Here is a 19,538-nt window from a genome sequence, read left to right on the forward strand (position 1 = left end):
CCTCAACAGAAATGCTCACAATGAAAACCTCCGACAGGAGGAAGAGCGCCGCTGGGTGGGCGGGCAGGTGTCTTGCTCGGCTGTGGCTTGGGGGGCACTTTTTTCAGTCCCGTTGTAACTTCAGTCACTAAGCGAACTGTTGTAAGTCAAGGACTACCTGTACTTCATCACTTTTTTCCTTTTTTTTTTTTTGCTCATCAAGTTTTTGACACCTTGCTAGGCGACTGGTGGTACTAGGATGTTGCCATATCCTAAAAGTGGTACAATGGGTGAAAAGGTTGAAAAACCCTGTCATAAGCTATTGTATTTAGATAGGAAACAAATAACATCAATAATCCACAATTTACATATTAGATTACTGAAATGTGTCTAGTGAAGGCCTGCTTTTCAAGATGATTTGTGAACAAAAATTAGTTGAAGACCTATGTATGCATTTTACAATTGCACAAGTTCTTCATTATGGCTGAATTGGTAGCAGCCCATAAGCTAATCTTGACTGAGTCCTACTCCCCTGCAAAAAAATGTAAGCCGAATCAGATCTACTTAGTATTAGAACTGGAGACTCTTAGGCAAAAACAAACATATTTATAATAATAATAAGTTGGAAGGGACCTTGGAGGTCATCTAGTCCAACCCCCTGCTCAGGCAGGAAACCTTATACCATTTCAGGCAAATGGCTTCTTAAAAACCTCCAGTGTTGGAGCATTCACCACCTCTGGAGGCAGGTTGTTCCACTGGTTAGTTGTTCTAACTGTCAGGAAGTTTCTCCTTAGTTCTAGGTTGCTTCTCTCCTTGACTAGTTTCCATCCGTTGCTTCTTGTCCTGCTTTCAGGTGCTTTGGAGAATAGCTTGACTCCCTCTTCTTTGTGGTAGCCCCTGAGATATTGGAACACTGCTATCATGTCACCCCTCACCCTTCTCTTCATTAAGCAAAACAAAAAAGCATCCTGGGGGGAAAAAAACCCATAGCAAACATTTTCCATGTTACAGCCAAAAAGATTATGTCACGACGTCCTCTGCCAGGTAACAAAAGCACTCCAAAAGGAACGGGTGACCAGGTTTATTTCTTCTCCAAAGCAAACCGCGGTAAAGTCAGCGTTGAGGCATCTAGCCTCAACGCTCTTTTATCAGGTTACCACGCCCTGACCCCACCCCTTCAAAGCAAACCGGCATCCGCCCGCCTCCCCATAAATGCCCCACCCATCACCTTGCATAGCCACCACCCACCGTGTGCACCGCTGCAGCCCGCCAAGCCCCCTCCCCAGTAAGCCTCCCTCATGCGCCCCAGTCCGTGCCGGCATTGCGGCTGCGAGCTCCCCCCCCAGTCCTTCTAGGCGCCCAGGGAGTGAGGGTGGCAACACGGGCATAGCCACACACCCCCTCCACGTTTTGCTGGGGCGGCCCTGTCTGCCCGTTCAGTCCCGCGGTGCCTCCAGTCCGTTCCTGCCCGGACACCGCCTGCAGCCCAGAGTCCTGCCGCCGAGGTGAGACAGATGCGCCGATCAGCTGGGCGCCGGCCAGCTGTGCGGCGGGGCTGCGACGCGTCCTGCAGGATTCGGGCGAGGCCACGCCCATTGACCGAACGCCCGGGGCCCGACGGAGCTGACGGTCCGGAGGGGGTGCGCCGATCAACCGGGCGCCGTCCAGCTGGTCGGCGGAGCCTTGGCGCGCCTCACGGCGTTCGGGCGACGCCACGCCCATCTCGGTTGGTTCCGGGGCTTGACGGGGAGACTGTCGGCGATCCGGAGGGAGCGCGCCGGTCAGCTGGGCGCCGGCCAGCTGATCGGCGGAGCTGCGGCGCGCTCCACGGTGTTTGGGCGAAGCCACGCCCATCACAGCCGGTTTCGGGGCTTGCCGGTGGCAGTGTCGAGGCCCGAGCGGGCGGCGGACCGGCGGGGCTTGACAGATTACATATGAGATGTGCAGCTAGAGGGAATTTATTTTATTTTCTCATTGCAAAGTATGGCTCTTCCCCCATGTCTTTCGCAATCAGTATCATTGATTACTCTGATAAGTTCAAAACTGCAAAATCCTAATGCAAAATAAAGGAGATTGGAGAAAAAAGATCAGCAAAATCCAACACTTTCCAAGGGTTGTTGTTGTTGTTTTGAAGTTTTCATTTGCTAAATATTTCAGCTTAGTTTATTTATATTCCCTTCTGGTTGGGAAAGTCCCTGAAAACACCACCACCACCACAAAAACTACGCCTCTTAGGTCTACCTATGAAAATTTTTAGCGGCTACTACTACTGTAATCTATTTCTAAAGTCAGTGAATTCACAAAGCGAGCAGGGGTCTTTTTTTCTTTCTAACTTACCCGAGTTCACCATATTTTAAATTAGCACAAAAACTAATTCCAAACTGCATGGGTGCCATTATGTAAAACTTGGATCTCAAGAACTATGTTGGCTCAAATGGGGAGGGAGTGGCATGCAATACACATCCTGAATTCTCAGAATTGCTCAATTTCTGCCTGAGTTCTTAGAATTGCTACTTTAAAAAATAAAAAAGAACTTTCCATCTAGTTGTCAGATATGTATAAAACCCTTATGGAAATACATACTAAACCAAATATAAAAGTAAGTAGGAACTCATTAATTTCTCCAAATATCACAATTTAGACTTTAAGTTGGGAGGCGTCAATTCATGTTTGCAGGTTGTTCATATTTTGAATTGTATCCAGATGTAAATAAATTAGTATGTCATTTAAGATCCACACACTTTGCACAACCATTAGCCAAAGTTTCTTTCATCTTCATAACAAAATATGTAAATTAAATTTCTAGTATCCCTCCAGGAATGCTCATAGTTTATAGGTAGTCTTTCTTTTGCCTGAAGTAACTTTAATTGAACTGGCAAGTGCCAATCACCTGAGAAAATCTTAAATCTGGCAATTAGTAGTCATATTGGTGGGTATGATTAGCAAAATAATGTCATCCCACACTTCCATTTTAGAAGGTATTGAACCAATGTCAACAAATACTGCATACAAAGTTCCTGCAATCACACTTCTTCCATTTCAGCACAGTTATAATGCTAACACAGATGTTCAGTTTGTAGATAGTCCTAGTTTAAACTTCATGCACTGTTGTTTAGCAGGATTTCAGATAAGATAATTGGAATGTATTCATTAAATTATAAGATGGACTTATGACCAAAGTAGGAAATATAAAATGCATATTTGCTTTCAACATTCATATTTTTAAAAAGGTAAATAACAGCATGTTAGAATAACAACTGAATAAGAGCACAAGAGTTTAATATTTTCCTCCCCTGCTTCAGTCCTGGTAAAAATTATTCATCTGGAGCTTTGTTTAAAAAAGTGAAGAGTGGATTCCCTTGACTATGTTTCCTTCCACTCCTGCCAATGTCACCAGCTGTCAGGAAAACATCCACCAACCATTCTCTTTAATATGAGATGGGATAGAACTAGACTGCAGCTAGAATTGGGGGAGGGGCTAAGTTGGGCGGACTAGACTGTCAATACTGGTCACCTGCTACGAAGGGTGATCCATATGTCCAAGCTGGGGACTGGCACAAGGAAAGTACTTGGCTCTACCTTCTGCCCAAAGCAAAGCAGCCCTAGAAAGCAGCAACCAAGGACTGGAGAAGGGGGAGTTACTCATACCAGCCTAAAGTTACCAATGCATCTATTACAAAGCTGCCATGGCTGGTTGCCTCCTTAAAGAGGAAAATCCTTCTTTAGCACTAAAAGGAGACTTTAAAAGCCCCAAGTACAGGTTTTGTGGTGCTATAGGACTATTCTTATTTTTTTAAAAAAAAAACTTCTACTTCTTCCCTCAGAAAATTTTTGGACTTTTTTATTTGTATACATTTAAAAATATTTAGCTTTCTCAAACATAGAGAGTAATAAAAAGAAAGAACTCCCCAAAATTGCTTCATCAACCCATTAAAAAAATCAGGAAGAAATATACAAAAGACCAAAATTGTGCAGGTAATAGTTTTCCTACAACATTCTATGGACTTTGATGAAGCAGGATAGAAAGGGTATTGACATTTTTGAACTTTGATGTTGGAGAAGATTCCTGAATATATCATGGATATTCAAGAAAGCAAACAAATTCATTCATTCATCACATTTTTATGTTTTATATACAAAAAAAACCTAGTTATCTGGAACAATTTATAATTGCGTTCCCACAGAGAGGGCCTCCTCAGGGTGCCTCCAGTCAGAGAATGTCGGCTGGTGGCCCCCAGGGGGAGGGCCTTCTCTGTGGGTGCTCCGGCTTTGTGGAATCAGCTGCCGGTTGAGCTCCGGATGGCACCGGATCTCCGCTCCTTCCGGCGCGGATTAAAGACCCATTTATTTGAACAAGCTGGCCTGGCCTGATGGGGAATTACTTAGGGTTTTAATATTTATATATATTTTTTATTGTTTTTATTGTGGGCAATAATTTAATTCTTTTTTAACTTTTGTACTTTTGTAGTTTTAAGATATGCCCTGTTCACCGCCCTGAGTCCTTCGGGAGAAGGGCGGTATAAAAATTTAATTAAATAAATAAATAAATAAATAAATAATGCTGGGAAAGGTGGAAGGAAAGAGAAGAGGACAACCAACAAGGTGGATTGATTCAGTTGCAGCGGGAATGGATTCACTATTGGAAGCCCTGAAGGGACAGATCATCCTGAGGAAGATCTATGTGGTCACTAAGAATTGACACTGACTTGATGGCATATAATCAATCAAAGTATATAGAGTATAAATTAAATCTAATTCTATGATTCTATGATAATGTTTACAATACATGTATTATTAAATGCCTCAATGCTGCATCCAAAGTTCAGCTACTTAACAATGGAAGGTCTGAACTGAACCAGGTTTCTGTTAAGAGACATGTATATAAAATTGCTGACTACATGTTTAGTATAATGCTCATTAAAGCTTGTAGACACCACCTAGTTTAGGAAAATTCAGATAAATAGAAAAATTGCTATTCTTTCAGAACTGAAGGCAAAGAATTTGATGCCAGTGATATTAACTCATACCAATGAAACAGAAAGACTTTATTGTGTTGAAGAGTCTAAGTTTATAATAATACAGGAAGACAGAACATCAAATTCAGAAAGTTTGAGAGACATTAACATTGTAACTCTGGACAAAATTGAATCAGATTTACAGACCTGACACAATCTCAATATATCAAAGTATCAAGAACTGGATTTTCCAGTAGTTATTATGTTGGATTAACTGTTTTTCTCTACCTTTACCTTAAAACGAAGGAGAAAACGTAACACAAATTCTATTGCCATTATGTCCTTTAAAAATTGCTTAACCCTATAATTGGCCTAATGTAATTTTGTTGCAAAATGATCCAGCCAACATTACACTGCATTATAATTCTATAATTAAATACAAAGAATAGCAGCTCTCTTGAGTAAAGTATGGCTTGCCATCTTAAAATAATCCTTTGGGAATCTTTCTGTAACACCACAATAAGATTTGCTTTGTAATTGACTTAATATGGCCAGGGTTTAGGCTGGTACCTGGGGCATTCTTGACATATTATCTGGGACTCTTTTGGCTGGCATTTCCTGATGTCTTCTGCCACTTGTAGATTGGATCTTTGTCCATCCTGGCTACTGTACATGGCCAGAGGAGAGCTAATTACCTAGATCCAAGTAGTCAGTACCTCACAGTACTGCAAAATGGGTCCTGCCAGCACCTAAAAAAAGAGGGTGAGATATGCCTCTTCCTTAGGAGGCCCATTTTAGACGAGAGAGTTATTAAATAACTACTGCCCTGTTTCCAAAATTCCCTTTTTTAGGAATGGTAGAGGTAGGGCACCAAGAAAGAAGCACCCGAGAGGAAATGGATTTTATGAAGATTTTCAGTAATGTTTCAGGCCCAGATAATGAATCTGAGAGACAGTTGACACTCTAGAATGATTACCTTTGTCGGGATCTGGACTTCTCACTTCTTCAGTTTAAGTTTGACTTAAGACATGAAAGATGATGATCAGGGCTTTGACGTTTTTGGTATATCTCATCCTGTTATTATCACTACCCATTTTGACTACCATAATGTGCTGTACTTCAAGTGTATTTAAGGATCACTCAAAAGCTGCAAATAATCCAGCATGCACTAGCCTGTGTGCTAATTCCTCGCATTGGGATTGAGAGCACATGACAGCTATGCACTGGCTTCCAGTAACTGTCCAGGTACAATTTAAAGTGCTGCTTTTAATCTATAAAGTCCTCTATGGCTTGGCACCAGATTACTTTCAGAATCATATTCTCTAACTAGAATTGGCCCAATAAATAGAATGTGGGTGGTGCTAGTGCAGAAATAACGTGTGTTCCCTACTTTTACAGGAGGGAGGCCAGGAAATGAGTGCTACTTCACAGTGACATTTTTAGCCCTTTGAGGTCTTCCAGCTGACTAGTTCCCACCATTGCTCCTTCAGCAGTTTAAAACAGAACTGTTTTGTAGAGCATTTCTTACTGACGCCGCCGTTTACTTTATAATTTTTTCACTGTGTTTTATGTTAATTAGGGCATTTTGATTTTATATGTTTATAAAATCTGTGCATTTGGTTGTGAATTGCCCATCAAGCTACAAATCAAGAGACCATGAACTCCAGTCCCACCTAAAGCTTGATTTATAGTTGCCTGCATCTGATTTATAGTTGCCTGCATCTGTGTGTAGGTGCTGCCACATACCTATGGTGTGAAGGGGTTCGTGGATAAGTGCAGGTTGCAGATGGCTGCAGATGGACTGATGCATACATTTCCCAAAACCAACTGCGAATTGTGCATGTGGATTGATCCAACTTTGTTTTGTGCTGATTGAGCGACTCCTAACTAGAACAAATATTCACAAATGTATAAATGCTCTAGGAAGAAAGCAATGGCAAACCACTTCTGAAAACCTTGCAAAAAAAACTGAAAATAGTTGTCCAGGCAGTCTCTGAAAATTGGATACAATTGAATGGTAGAAAAAAAATACCTTTCAAGCATTTGAAGTCCTTAATTGGATTGCAATTGGATATAAATGTAATAAATAATAAACATCTGCAACAGCTAGCTGAAAATATTTCTTTAAACAAAATCAAAGAAAGGATTCTGAGAAATAAATATGTAAATGAAAACATCTGATCCTAATGAAAACATAATCTGATCCTAAATATTTACTAAGATGTTCACATGTACAAATACTCAATAAGGACAATTTAATCCTACCAAACATTACTGAAAAAATTTCAGGATAAAGCAGAAGGATAATTAAAAGCAAAACAATCTCACACTAAAGAATTTAAATACAGTCACTTCTAACAGGCATATAGAAATTCAAATTCAGAACAAATTCTCAGAATAGTTCAAAGAATTACTGGGAAATATTTTAAAAGTACAGTTTATTTAGAAAATGTACAGCTTGCCCTCTTAGTACATGTACATGCTCTCTTTTTACATCAAAGGACAAGAATAAAATAAAAACATAATTGAAAACATTAGTAAAATAATTGGAGACAAAAAGATAAATATAGCAGCCAATAAAACTAAATGTTTATAACAAAAAGCTTATCTAAATAAACACGTATTTGATGTTCATTTAAAAGAGCCAGACCCGGATCTGGTAAGCCTCAACTGGCAACTGTCTCCAAGAACCATGTCTTCGTGACAACCACACAAGTGTTGATGTGTGCCAGATCATAAAAACTAGTGTGTTTACACAAAGTATTTAAGTATCTGCAGTGCAACTCACAAAGATCCTTAAATGTTCAATACTAATTATATACTACAATCAGCCCTATTGAAGATTGTGATTTTTTTTATTAAACAAGGCAGAGAATTACTGTATAAAAATAAGAACCTTGGATTACAAAATGTTATATAGAGCAGTTTCCATACGATTAGTGGTACATGCTTCTTATAGGTCTAAATCCAAAAATCACACTAATGCTAATTAAAGCCACTGACATCAGTTGGTTAGTCTAAGACAAAAAGATTAATGTATAATAATGAGCTAAAATAGCAATAGCATTTAGACTTATATACCCCTTCACAGTGCTTTACAGCCCTCTCTAAGCAGTTTACAGAGTCAGCATATTGCCTCCAACAATGTAGATCCTCATTTTGCTAACCTCAGAAGGATGGAAGACTGAGTCAATCTTGAGCTGGTGAGAATCGAATTGCAGAACTGCAGGCAGCCAGCAGGCAGCATAAGTAGCTTGCAGTACTGCATTCTAACCACTGCGCCACCACATACATTTATGTGCAAATGTATAGATATGCCCTAGTCCTGGTATTGCCAATATGAAATCAGTGTACTTATGTACTGTATCCATCAGGCTCTCTGCCCATCAATTTTTTTAAAATGATTTTAAAAAAGAATTGTCATGCTCTGGCTTCACCTTTATTTTTAATCAGGCCTCTGGTTCTAAATGGTAACAGAAGGATTCTTAGAAAATGATGGATCAGTGAAATGAAATCCAACTACTAACAAAAAAAACCCCAAAACCTCCAGGTGCTGTGTTTCCAACCATTTTAGCTTAGACTATTACACAAACTAACTCATACAGTCAATTTATCTTTCATAAAGGTAAAGGTAAAGGTAAAGGTTCCCCCGCACATGCGTGCTAGTCGTTTCCGACTCTACAGGCCGGTGCTCATCTCCGTTTCAAAGCCGAAGAGCCAGCGCTTGTCCGAGGACGTCTCCGTGGTCATGTGGCCAGCATGACTAGACGCCAAAGGGACATGGAATGCTGTTACCTTCCCACCAGAGTGGTCCCTATTTTTCTACTTGCATTTTTACGTGCTTTCGAACTGCTAGATGGGCAGAAGCTGGGACGAGTAACAGGCGCTCACTCTGCTACGCGGCACTCGGGATTCGACCCGCCAAACTGCCGACCTTCCGATCGACAAGCTCAGCGTCCTAACCCACTGAGCCACCGCGTCCCTTTATCTTTCATACAAACCCATAATTGAATCAACCAGGGATGTCACTCAATTTCATTGAGGGCCACTCACCATTGCGGTTACCCTGGGGGGGGGGTGGCCAGGGTGGGCGCGGCCTACTGGGTGGGCGTGGCTGGAGTGTGTGTGGCCTACTAGCAATAGGATGGGAGACACCCCCCCCAGGGGGCAAGGGGATGGTGAAAGGGCAGCAGGGAAAGACTAAGGCATGACTTCCCTCAGACCCTCCCTCCCTTTCCTTCCTTCCTTCCTAAGAGTGGTGGGAAAATATTTGAGATGAGGGAGGGAGAAAAACAGGCAAGAAAGGCAGCTGGGGAAGTGTCATCCTTTGTGAGGAATGAAGAAATGCACCATCGCCTGGAAATGGCCAGCACATGGCCCTTGCCTACTTCACATATCCAGCTTGGTGGGCTCTGGGGGAGGGGATGCCATGAGCAGCATGAGTTTATGTTACCTGCGCAATGCTGCTCAGGCCCCAGCCTGCCTGGTTTTGACAGGCAGCGGGGCGCTCTCCTCACAGTGCCAAAAGGCTGAGCCAGGTGGCATGAATCTGAAGAGAAGCACAACGCTCCCCAGCCTCTAACCTGCCTGAAGTAGGCAGGGCCATGTGCTGGCCACTTCCAGGCGATGGTGCATTTCTTCATTCCTCACAAAGGGTGCTACCTCCCCAGCGCGTGCCCAGGGGGCAGGGCTGACGTGGCAGGGGCTGGTCCCTCGCTGTTTCCAGACGGCCTTGTGGAGCTAAAACTGAATGCGTTTCAGCGTAGATGGCCACCACGAAATTGTACATTGGCTCCCTGCCAGGGCCAAGGCAGCGGGGGTCATTCCCTTACTGTTTCTAGGATGGCTTCGCGGGCCATATGAAACCACTTCACGGGCAGGATCCGGCCCCCAGGACTTGTGTTTGACATGTCTGGAATAAACCATTATCCTGTTAACCATGGTTAAGAGTATTCTGTAAATACAGCCACTACTTTTACTATGTTTAGAATAGAGGATCATTATTGTTTCCTATAACTCTCTTAAATCATTTTCAGAACAAAATAGTTTTGGTCAGAAATATTACGCAATATAATATTAATCTTGGTCACCACCACCCAAACCTGTTATGGCAGGGCTTTTCAACCAGTGGTACAGGTACCACCTGTGGTACATTGGCACCTGGCAGGTGGTACGCAACCATCCTAGAAAAGTGGTAGCGGGGCAGGGGAATGAGCTGAACCGGTGGCAGCACCGCACAAGCCTGAGCGAGAGATGGCTGAAGCTGCAGGGCTGTCAGGGCTCAGTGGAAGCAACAGGATCAGCGCTTCTTCGGGGCTGTCAGGGCTCAGTGGAAGCACCAGGATCAGCGCCAGGCTCCAGCTGGAGCTCGGCGCTGATCCTGGTGCTTCTGCTGAGCCCTGAAGAAGCGCCAATCACCTGGAATGTTGCAGCATCTCCAGGGTCTTGTGATTTATATTCACATGCTTGGCAATTGATTCATATTTATGACAGTCACAGTGTCCCAGGGTCATGTGAAGTGACCAAAACCTGCTGCAACCACCCAGCAGATGGGGGGGGGAATAAAAACCAAACACCCACCCCACCCCACCCCCGCTGCCAATCCTCAACAGAAATGCTCACAACAATGAAAACCTCAGACAGGAGGAAGAGTGCTGCCGGGCGGGCAGGCAGGTGTCTTGCTCGGCTGTTGCTTGGGGGGCACTTTTTTCAGCGCCATTGTAACTTTGAACAGTCACTAAGCGAACTGTTGTAAGTCGAGAACTACCTGTACTTCATCACTTTTTTCCTTTTCTTTTTTTTTTGTTCATCAAGTTTTTGACACCTTGCTAGGCGACTGGTGGTACTCGGAAGTTGCCATATCCTAAAAATGGTACAATGGGTGAAGGGCGGTATATAAATAATTTTTTTTAAAAAAAAAGGTTGAAAAGCCCTGATTTATGGGGCATTTAAAATGTTGCCCATTTCAATCCCTTATCCTAATAACTATAAGCATTAACCCCATTCCTTCTTCTCTGGTCAAGAATAGCCAGGATCTCGGTCCGACCAACCTTCACGGGTATTTCAGGCCTAATATTTTGCTTAGAAGCGCGATCACATACTAATTTTAGGTGGTCCGGAAGCGGCTGAGGATGTAGGCTGTAAACCGCTCCCAGGCACTTACGGTAGGGCAGCATCGCAAGTCAAGAGCTTCGTCCACCCTTGGCGGAGAGGTCCCTTTGCCCCTCTTCTGCCCACCCCAGAAGCGGCACACGCCCTTCTCGCGTTCTCTATCCCGGAGGAATAAGCGTCGCAGATGCCGAGCGAGCCTTCCTTGGCAGCCCGTAAACAGCAGGAGCCGTCCTTGCACTCAGCAGCGTCGCTCCGTAAAAAAAGCTCGGCGGAGGCGGTTTTTTCCTGTTTTCCGGCGGCGAAGACGCCTTTTGTTTATGCTCCTGACCCGGCTCCCACCGGGGAAGAAGAAAAAGATTGGGTGGGTGGGGGGAGAGAGAGAGAGAGAGAGAGAGAGAGAGAGAGAGAGAGAGAGAGAGAGAGAGAGAGCGAGAGCCAGCGAGGAAGGAAGGAGCGGCTGCTTGCAACACGGCAGCTCCATTTCAAGCAGAGGCGCCGGGAGCCGGCGGTCACGTGACGCGATTCCTGGAAAGTTCTTGGAAAGCGGCCTTTGCATTTTTAACCGTTCCGCGAGTTAAAAAAAAAAGCAAAGCAAAGCAAAATAACCGCGGGGAGAGAAAAGGGCCAAGCACCGGGCCAGGCACCCCCGACGCTGCGTCCAGATGGCTTGCAATGTGTCCTGGGAGGGGGGGGACAAAGGGGGCCAAGCACCGGGCCAGGCACCCCCGACGCTGCGTCCAGATCGCTTGCCATGTGTCCCGGGGGGGGAGAGAGGGGGGGGACAAAGGGGAGGGGGGGCTCCGCGTACTGTAAGCACGAGAAACCTGTCTCTTCCCCGCCCCCCACCCCCGCACCGAGCAGTAGGTCGCTCAGCCTCCCTTTGAAATGGAAAAGCAGCAAAGACGGGGGCAACGCTCGCCTCGCCATTATGAATCCCAGTCATTGACATGCAACCGCGCCACCCCACTTTCCGAGTTGTTTCGGTATCGGCGAGCGCCAGGGAGCAAATCTCTCGCCTGCCGGCCGCGGCTCTTCGCTCCTGTTTGCTTGGCGTCCACGCGTCGCGTGAATATTTCCTGCCGCGAGTTGGTAGGATAAGCTCTCTCGTAGGAGAGGATAACCTGAGCTGGCCGGCCCGGCGGCGGCTCGCCCGGCCTTTTTCTCGCTCTAAAAGCAGCTGATGCCGCGGTGGTCTTTTTCTTCTCCCACCCCCCGCCACCCCCACCCCCTCCTTTGAAACAAAAGCAGTGCAGGTTGCCGAAGGGAGCCTCCCCAACGGCCTCTCCGTTTAAAAAGCGCCGCGCTAAAGAGACCAGCATCCCGCCCTTCTGGGTTTTGCCGCCTTTGCTGGCGAGGCCGAAGGTAAGAAAGAGTTTGGCCGGGGTACACACGACTCTTCGCCTCCGGGCTGCCCCCCCCCCCGATTATTTCCTAGACAGCAGCCGCTCTCTTGTGTGCAAAGAAAGGGAGGAGAAGGCGTGGACCTTGGAGGCAAGCCGGGAAGCCATCCTCGAAATTCCCGGCCAGGTGGCGGCAGGGCGCTTTCCCCTCGTGTGCAATGGGGAAGTCAGGACGATAGGAAGGAGGCAGAGAAAAACGGACGCCCTTCAACCCACCCCACCCCCCAGCAACAAACGGGACGCCTTTCCGAGGGATGCTCCGTAAGTGAACGTCCGGAACGGCGGATTTCGACGGAGCCTCTCGCCGGGCCCTGGTTCTCCTCTCCTGCAGAGCCGCGGGTCCCTGCGGGCGGCGGTCAGATGGGCTGGGGCAGCCGCCAGGAGCTCTGGTAAGGGTCCGGCGCTCCGTGCTTTCTTCCTCACGCCGTGGTCTCTGCCCCCAAATGACCCTGCGCTCGGCCGAATCCTCGGATGGCGCCGACAGGGCTGGGGCCGAGTGGGAAGCTGGAAGAGCCGCGGCGGAACCTGCTGAAGGGGAGCGCCTGGACTCCGCCATGCGGGAGTTGAGATGCGCGGGTAAGCCAAGCGTGGGGAAGGGGAACGTGGGAGTGGGCGCCGGTGGCTAGGTTGACCCGTGGGAGAAAAAAAAATAGCTTGTCCCCTCCCTGCGTGCAATGTTCGTAGGAACTGCAGTGATTCTGTCGGGTAGCATCATCAGCGCTGATGGGGTTGTGGGGGTGAGAAAGAAGACCCCTCGACATTAAGCCCTTGAGAAGTGGAGCCCCCAAAAGCCGGCGCTCCGCAGAATCTGAAACGGGAGGACAAGGCTGCAGACACGACTCGAAAGGATCGGGCTTCGAGGGTGGAAAGACGGGGTGGCTGAGCCCAAATTATTCCTTAAAACTAATGCGTTTACCTCCCTGGAAACCTCTGCAGGGTTAGCTATTTTTCTACAGGTTATTCCGTGATGCTAGTTTTAAGTCTGTCGCTCGTTGCTTGCCTTTGGAAACTGCGTTGGGTTTTCAACTTTCCTTTAATGATCATTCCAGTTAAAGTAACAACTCTCAGGAAGCAGGCAGAATAATCCTGTCTGATGGAATACAATAATAGTTTAAGGTTCTGGGAATAAGAAGGAAGAAACAAGTCCTGTCGTTTCTCAGAGCTGTATGCTGGAGCACTGTGCTGCAATTTCAATCCATCTTGAATTTCCACATTTCAGATTAGCCAACACAATTCGGTGTTCATTATCAGATGCATTGTATAATCCTGAACTTGTTCTTCCACTAGTAGTAGCACCTCAGAATTTAGAGACTAGTAAAACGCAGGGCAGAATTAGGAGTAAATCTCAAGTTACATAAGACTTCTAGGAAAGCATCTCCGTATTAATAAAAACAGGTCAATTTGTTTAGAATAGTGATCAGAAATTCTAATAAGAATTCTTTGAAAAATCTTTTAGCTTTATTCACCCTGGGCTTTTTATTTTACTTTTACTTTTTATATTACACTTTTAAAAAGATGTCCCTTTTTCACTACAGTTTACCTATTTGGTTCTGTGTTTAGTTCTGAGACTAAATTGGTTACACTGCAAAGGCTATTACTTTTACCTATCACTACTGTATTATAGATAGCAAAAAATTATTCCAATTCTGCCAGGTGATCCTAGGAGTTGTATTTTAATGCATGTAGAGACAACCATCTCGGACAGGCTACTTCAGTTATTAAATGAAAGGTATATTCTCTCTTATTCTTTGGGATTAAGAGAAGGTGTTGATTTTAGGATCTAAATTTTGCCTTGTTCTAATCTCATGTTTCACATATCTGCACTGTATTTGATGGCTGAAGTGTTATAGGTTTTTTTGTTGTTGTTTATTTAGCAGCGCTTTTAACAAAACAAGGCTATTGAAAAATGGGCAGCCTTAAATCCTGCTGACAGCCATACAGCATTTTTGCAATACAACTAAGTATATTGGTTCAGAAATCAACCCTATGTAGTATAATGGTATTTATTCTTAAATAAATACATATCGTATTCTATTTGCAAGGTATCTTTTCTGGCCTTGTGGGGCTCATAATCAAAACAGAAAGTAAAAGTGAGAAACTGCATTAGTTATTCAAGGACACCCAGGAAGTAGTATTAGAATGTTAAGTGATTTGAATCATTTGAATGCATTTATTATGTTGACTTTTATCAAAATTCTCCAGTGCAGATAATTATGGGCACTGGACTATCCTTAGCATCCAATGGTATTCTGTCTAAAAATATGCTGAAGATTCTTAACTATTTTTGCTTTCTCTTCTATTAGGATGGTATTGGGGAAGCATGAGTGTTGCAGAAGCAAAGGAAAGATTACAAGAAACATCTGAAGGGACTTTCTTGGTCAGAGACAGCTCTCACTCAGAGTATTTACTTACTATTTCAGTCAAAACCTCTGTAGGTCCTACCAACTTACGAATAGAATTTCAGGATGGGAAATTCCGTCTGGATTCTGTTATCTGCATTCGATCAAGACTCCAGCAATTTGACAGTGTGGTTCAGCTAATTGAATATTATGTCCTTATGTGCAAGGATAGAAGAATGGTCTCTGAAATACCTTCCAATGGAACAGTCCATCTTTATTTGAACAAACCTCTCTATCATTCAACACTGTCTCTGCAGCATCAATGTAGAGTAGCAATAAACAGATATACAAGTAAAATCCAGGAACTTCCGTTACCAACAAGATTGAAGGAATTCTTAAAGGAATATCGATATCGGGTATAAGCATCTACTCAGCCTCATTTTAAGAAAACAGGTCCTGAATACAATTTATAAGAAATCAGAATCTTCAGCTGCATGAACGTATCGTGTAGGTCACTGTGAAAATGGTATGTTATTGTGTATGTTTGTGGGTTTTAGTAGAGGACTTGGATTTAGTGTTCACTATTAAAACTTTGGTGCTCAGTAAGCTTCCTGATGCTATTAGAATTACAAACTGGGGGAAAATATGTTTCAGTGGGAACAAGTGCCTACAAGAGCATGGTTCATTGCTCTTTGATACCTATGCACTCACTTTGTTCTTAATATAAATGAGGCAGTACTGTATGGTTCTCTTACAGAGAGCCATCTTGTGAAATATTACTAAAATCCCTGTTCAAATGATGTGTCTGGGCTAAGGGGAGGATAGGCATCTGGATTTCAGCAGCAAATGGCTAACAACTCTGCATTTAGGTCACTGTAAATTTTTTATGAAGTTACAAAGGGAACATACATTTTGGGCAATAAATTTCCAGCTAGCATAAAAGACTGGCGTAGAAAAGGCTGGTGAGATTCACTGTCTGAAATTAGATCAGTCCTGATTGTTTTTTGCACATTATTAATTATAATTTACATATTAATAAATAGCAAGCTTTTATTTCCTAATATAGCACTCGAGTGTTTTCTTATTAAAAACTTATCTAACAGTTCTTCCTGCTTATGAATGCATGAAACTTGTTTTTTGTGCCTTCAAGTCCACGTTGACTTCACAATTGCCTAGACAAATCTTGCAGTTTTCTTGGCAAGATTTTTGGGAAATGGTTTGCCACTGCCTGCTTCCTAGGGCTGAGAGAGAGAGAGGGAGAGAGACTGAGCAATGGTCACCAATTGGCTTCTTGCCTAAAATGGAACTGGAATTTACGGTCTTCTGATTTCTAGCCTGATGCCTTAACCATTAAATCATACTGGTGCTCTTATGAAAGCTACAGAGCAAATTTATCCATTTTTACTCAGAATATAAGCTTAGCATTATAACAAAGTTCTATTTGAACAGTCAAAATGGGAGTAGATTTCTAGGTAAGATATAAGGCAGTCAATCACACGTGAGCTCTGAACACACTGGGGAGCTGCAACAGTCTCCCTTACACACTTAGATCCCAAGACTACACAAGCCCCACCCCAAGCCTTCAGTATAGTCTCCACAAAGCCTTCCTAAATAGTAACTTTAATTGGAGAGAAAGGGGAGTATGGTGTACATGGGGAGTAACCATGTCAGCTGTATGTGTTTACAGTTTTCGTTTGGTCCTGATCCTGCAGAGCTAACACATCTCTGAAAGGCCAGAAGCAGCCCAGGCCTTGGAGAGGGTGTGTATGTGTGTGTGGGAAACGGGTGGAATCAATCATTCCTGATTTTAAAATAATCAAAAAATTGATTAAAAATAAATCTTATTTCAAAGTAGGGGTGAAAAAGCAAAGGTCACATTATCACTGTTAAAGGGACTCAGTGAATATATTAGGGCAGAGGTCCCCAACCCCCAATCTGTGGACTGACACGGTCTGCAGCATGCCAGCCAGTCCCTGCAAACAAGTGAAGCAGGCAGCATGCAAAACCACACCCCCTCCAGTCTGCAGAAAAAACTTTCTCCATGGAACCGGTCCCTGGTGCCCAAAAGGTCGGGAGCCACTGAATTAGGGTAAGGTACCACTATTAGTGTTACCACAGACTTTTTATTCTAGATCCCTAACTTCAGTAACAGGCCTCCCTTGAATGAGGCTTTATAAATATCTAGACTGCAGTCTTGCAGTTCTTTCAATTAAAAACAATAGGAAATAATGACTAACTACTACAATGTAGAATTTTTTAGTGTTCTTATTTTCTTGAAATGCAAGTAATTTTGCCTTTTAAAAAAAAGATTATTCAAGCCAATAACTGTCCAATTTCAGACTGTATTCAGTAAATCAAATTGTAGTGCGCTTAGTCATAATGTGTTTCTGTGTTCAAATGGACTTTTCAAAATTGTACAAGCAATATTTGTCTACATCATTTCCAGAAGAGCAAAAATTATGGCACCAAGTGTATTCATACTGACATTTTAGCAGTTTAGTTTGATTATTTAGTGATAGGTAATAAAGTAGCTCTAAAAATCTAAAATTCCTCTCCTACACATTGTTTCAACACTTTTAATACTATCCAAGCTAATAGCCTCAACTACATCTTATGCCATAATTCCATATAATAATTATGCATTGTGCAAAAAAGGATTTTATTTATTCTGTGCTGGACTTGAATTTTAATAATATGAGTAAAGAAGAAAAGTATCTATTTTCTTTAATTCTTATATACCACTACACAAGTTCTCAACAGTTGGTGGATGCGGTCATAGAAACTTTTTGAAACTTAATTTTAAAGTTAAGTCTTTATTCTGTTTATTCAAATAAGAAAAAAAACATCTGGGGATGCAAAGAGCCAGGTGCACATTAGGAGCTATATTTAGGTAGGGCTACAATGCTATTCATGTCTAGAAACAGACCATGCTCACATGATTATTTGCAAAACTATCTTGTGTAGATACTTTTGTTGCTGTGGGAGCAACAAAAATGGAGGCACCTAACATTGATGAAATGTTTCTTTTACATCTATTTTCTCATTGCTGTTTTTATATATTCAAAATAAATATGCTAAAATTATTTCACCTGTTGCTGCACATTATATTTTCCTTGTGGGTGGCTGTGATAGGAAAATTAAGATGTCAGTACAATGAATGTGGGACCAATTTCCCCTCCCCCTTCTCTCACAAAGACATAAAGAATCCAAATAAAATAAATTAGTCCAGAGAGGGAGAGAGAGAAGTTGAAGTTGAAATAAGCCTCTATAGCATGCGTCATCTCTGGACCACCCATCGAACGCTGATTTGGCTCAGTGAGCTGCAGTGGAATTCTGGGAAACAGCAGATGGGTTGTTGGGATAGTGCAAGTGTCCTTCGGATTGCCCATTGATATAGCAATTTATTATCTCCTTATTGCAAAGTCTCCTGTTCCCAATCTTTTGAACTGCAATGTTGAATTAAAAGTGGAAGTCTATACCTCCACATATTCTTCCTTGATTTCTATAATGCTGGGATAAAATATTTTGTAGTCTTATTTTGGTAACAGTGAGTCAAAGGTACTGTGATAGCTCCAGCACATGAGGCTAACTGCCAAGCCATGTTAATCATTGGTGTACCATAATGTGTAGCCCTGCTCAATATGTAGATTCAACTGCTATGGCTGATTAGTGTTTTAAAATATCCTGGCTTAGTATTTGTATGAACTATCTAAGGTTATTTCTGTACTAGGTTGGTGTCATTATGCTGAAAACTTAAGCCTCATCTTTATTTTACTACCACTGAGAGAGTGTTGGATAAAATTAGATGTGTTTCTAAAGAGACACAGGCTTTGCTTTTGTCAGCTTTGGGCTGGAATTGTGAATGGAAATCAGTTGCAATCTAAACTTAGCTCTAAACAGAGTATACTAGTGTGCATATTTTTTGCAAATTATGCACCAACATAATTTAGTTTATGTTATAATCCAAAGCAGGGGTGTCAAACTGCCGGCAAACGGGCCATACGCGTCACAAGGAAACGGTGCCTACCCCATTGCCAGCAATAGGGAAAAAGCTCCGATATGTCGCACGTCACATGACATCGCGAGTTTGACATGTCTGACCTAAAGAATGAAGGAACTCAGAAAACATGCTTAATATTATAATTCTTTTATTAAATCAAAAGCATTATCTTCTAACTCTAATGTTTCTTTAGAGGCTTTGAAACATTAAAGATGATCACCATTCAATATTTGGCATTCCCAATAGTTAAACTATCTCTTGACAGTAGATTAGTTATGGTAGAATTTTTCCTCCAATTTGAGGGAACAACTCTAAATATGTACTGATGAAGCAAATATAATTCATTGCCATAAAATATATTCTCATACAATGTATATAAAATCAATCTATAAATGCTTTCATGTATTATACTAAAATACGTTTTGCTTAATTATGGTTATTATGATTAAAAACATACAATTTACCTCGTAACACAGTGTGACATTGAATTCAATCTATTTTATTTCAATTCTAAGATATTGAGTAAATATCCATTATTATTTATTATGTAACTACATTAAAAGAGTCCTGAAAATTATTATATTTCAGTGCAGGAAGCAATACATCTTATTGTTCAATCAACTTATACATATTTCACATTATGCATAAATACTGACGAATAATTATTTCAGTTGTTGTACCTCTTGTGAAAATGCTTTTAACCTGTTCTGTTAGATAAAGTACCATATTAAAATACTTTAAAAAACTAGAAAAA

General features: G+C 42.7%; 1 protein-coding gene across 1 annotated transcript; it reads left to right on the forward strand.

Annotated features, from left to right (window-relative positions):
• The first annotated feature begins 12,500 nt into the window (after nucleotides 1-12,500).
• SOCS2 (suppressor of cytokine signaling 2) lies at nucleotides 12,501-19,246 on the forward strand. The gene is made up of 2 exons (XM_081330594.1): nucleotides 12,501-13,021; nucleotides 14,749-19,246. Exons 1-2 carry the CDS (start codon nucleotides 12,889-12,891, stop codon nucleotides 15,204-15,206), a joined length of 591 nt encoding a protein of 196 aa, XP_081186720.1. The 5' UTR covers nucleotides 12,501-12,888; the 3' UTR covers nucleotides 15,207-19,246.
• Nucleotides 19,247-19,538: the final 292 nt, after the last annotated feature.

Source organism: Vipera berus (genome assembly GCF_964194415.1).
Source record: "Vipera berus genome assembly, chromosome: 6".
In the NCBI taxonomy this organism is placed as follows: Eukaryota; Metazoa; Chordata; class Lepidosauria; order Squamata; family Viperidae; genus Vipera; species Vipera berus.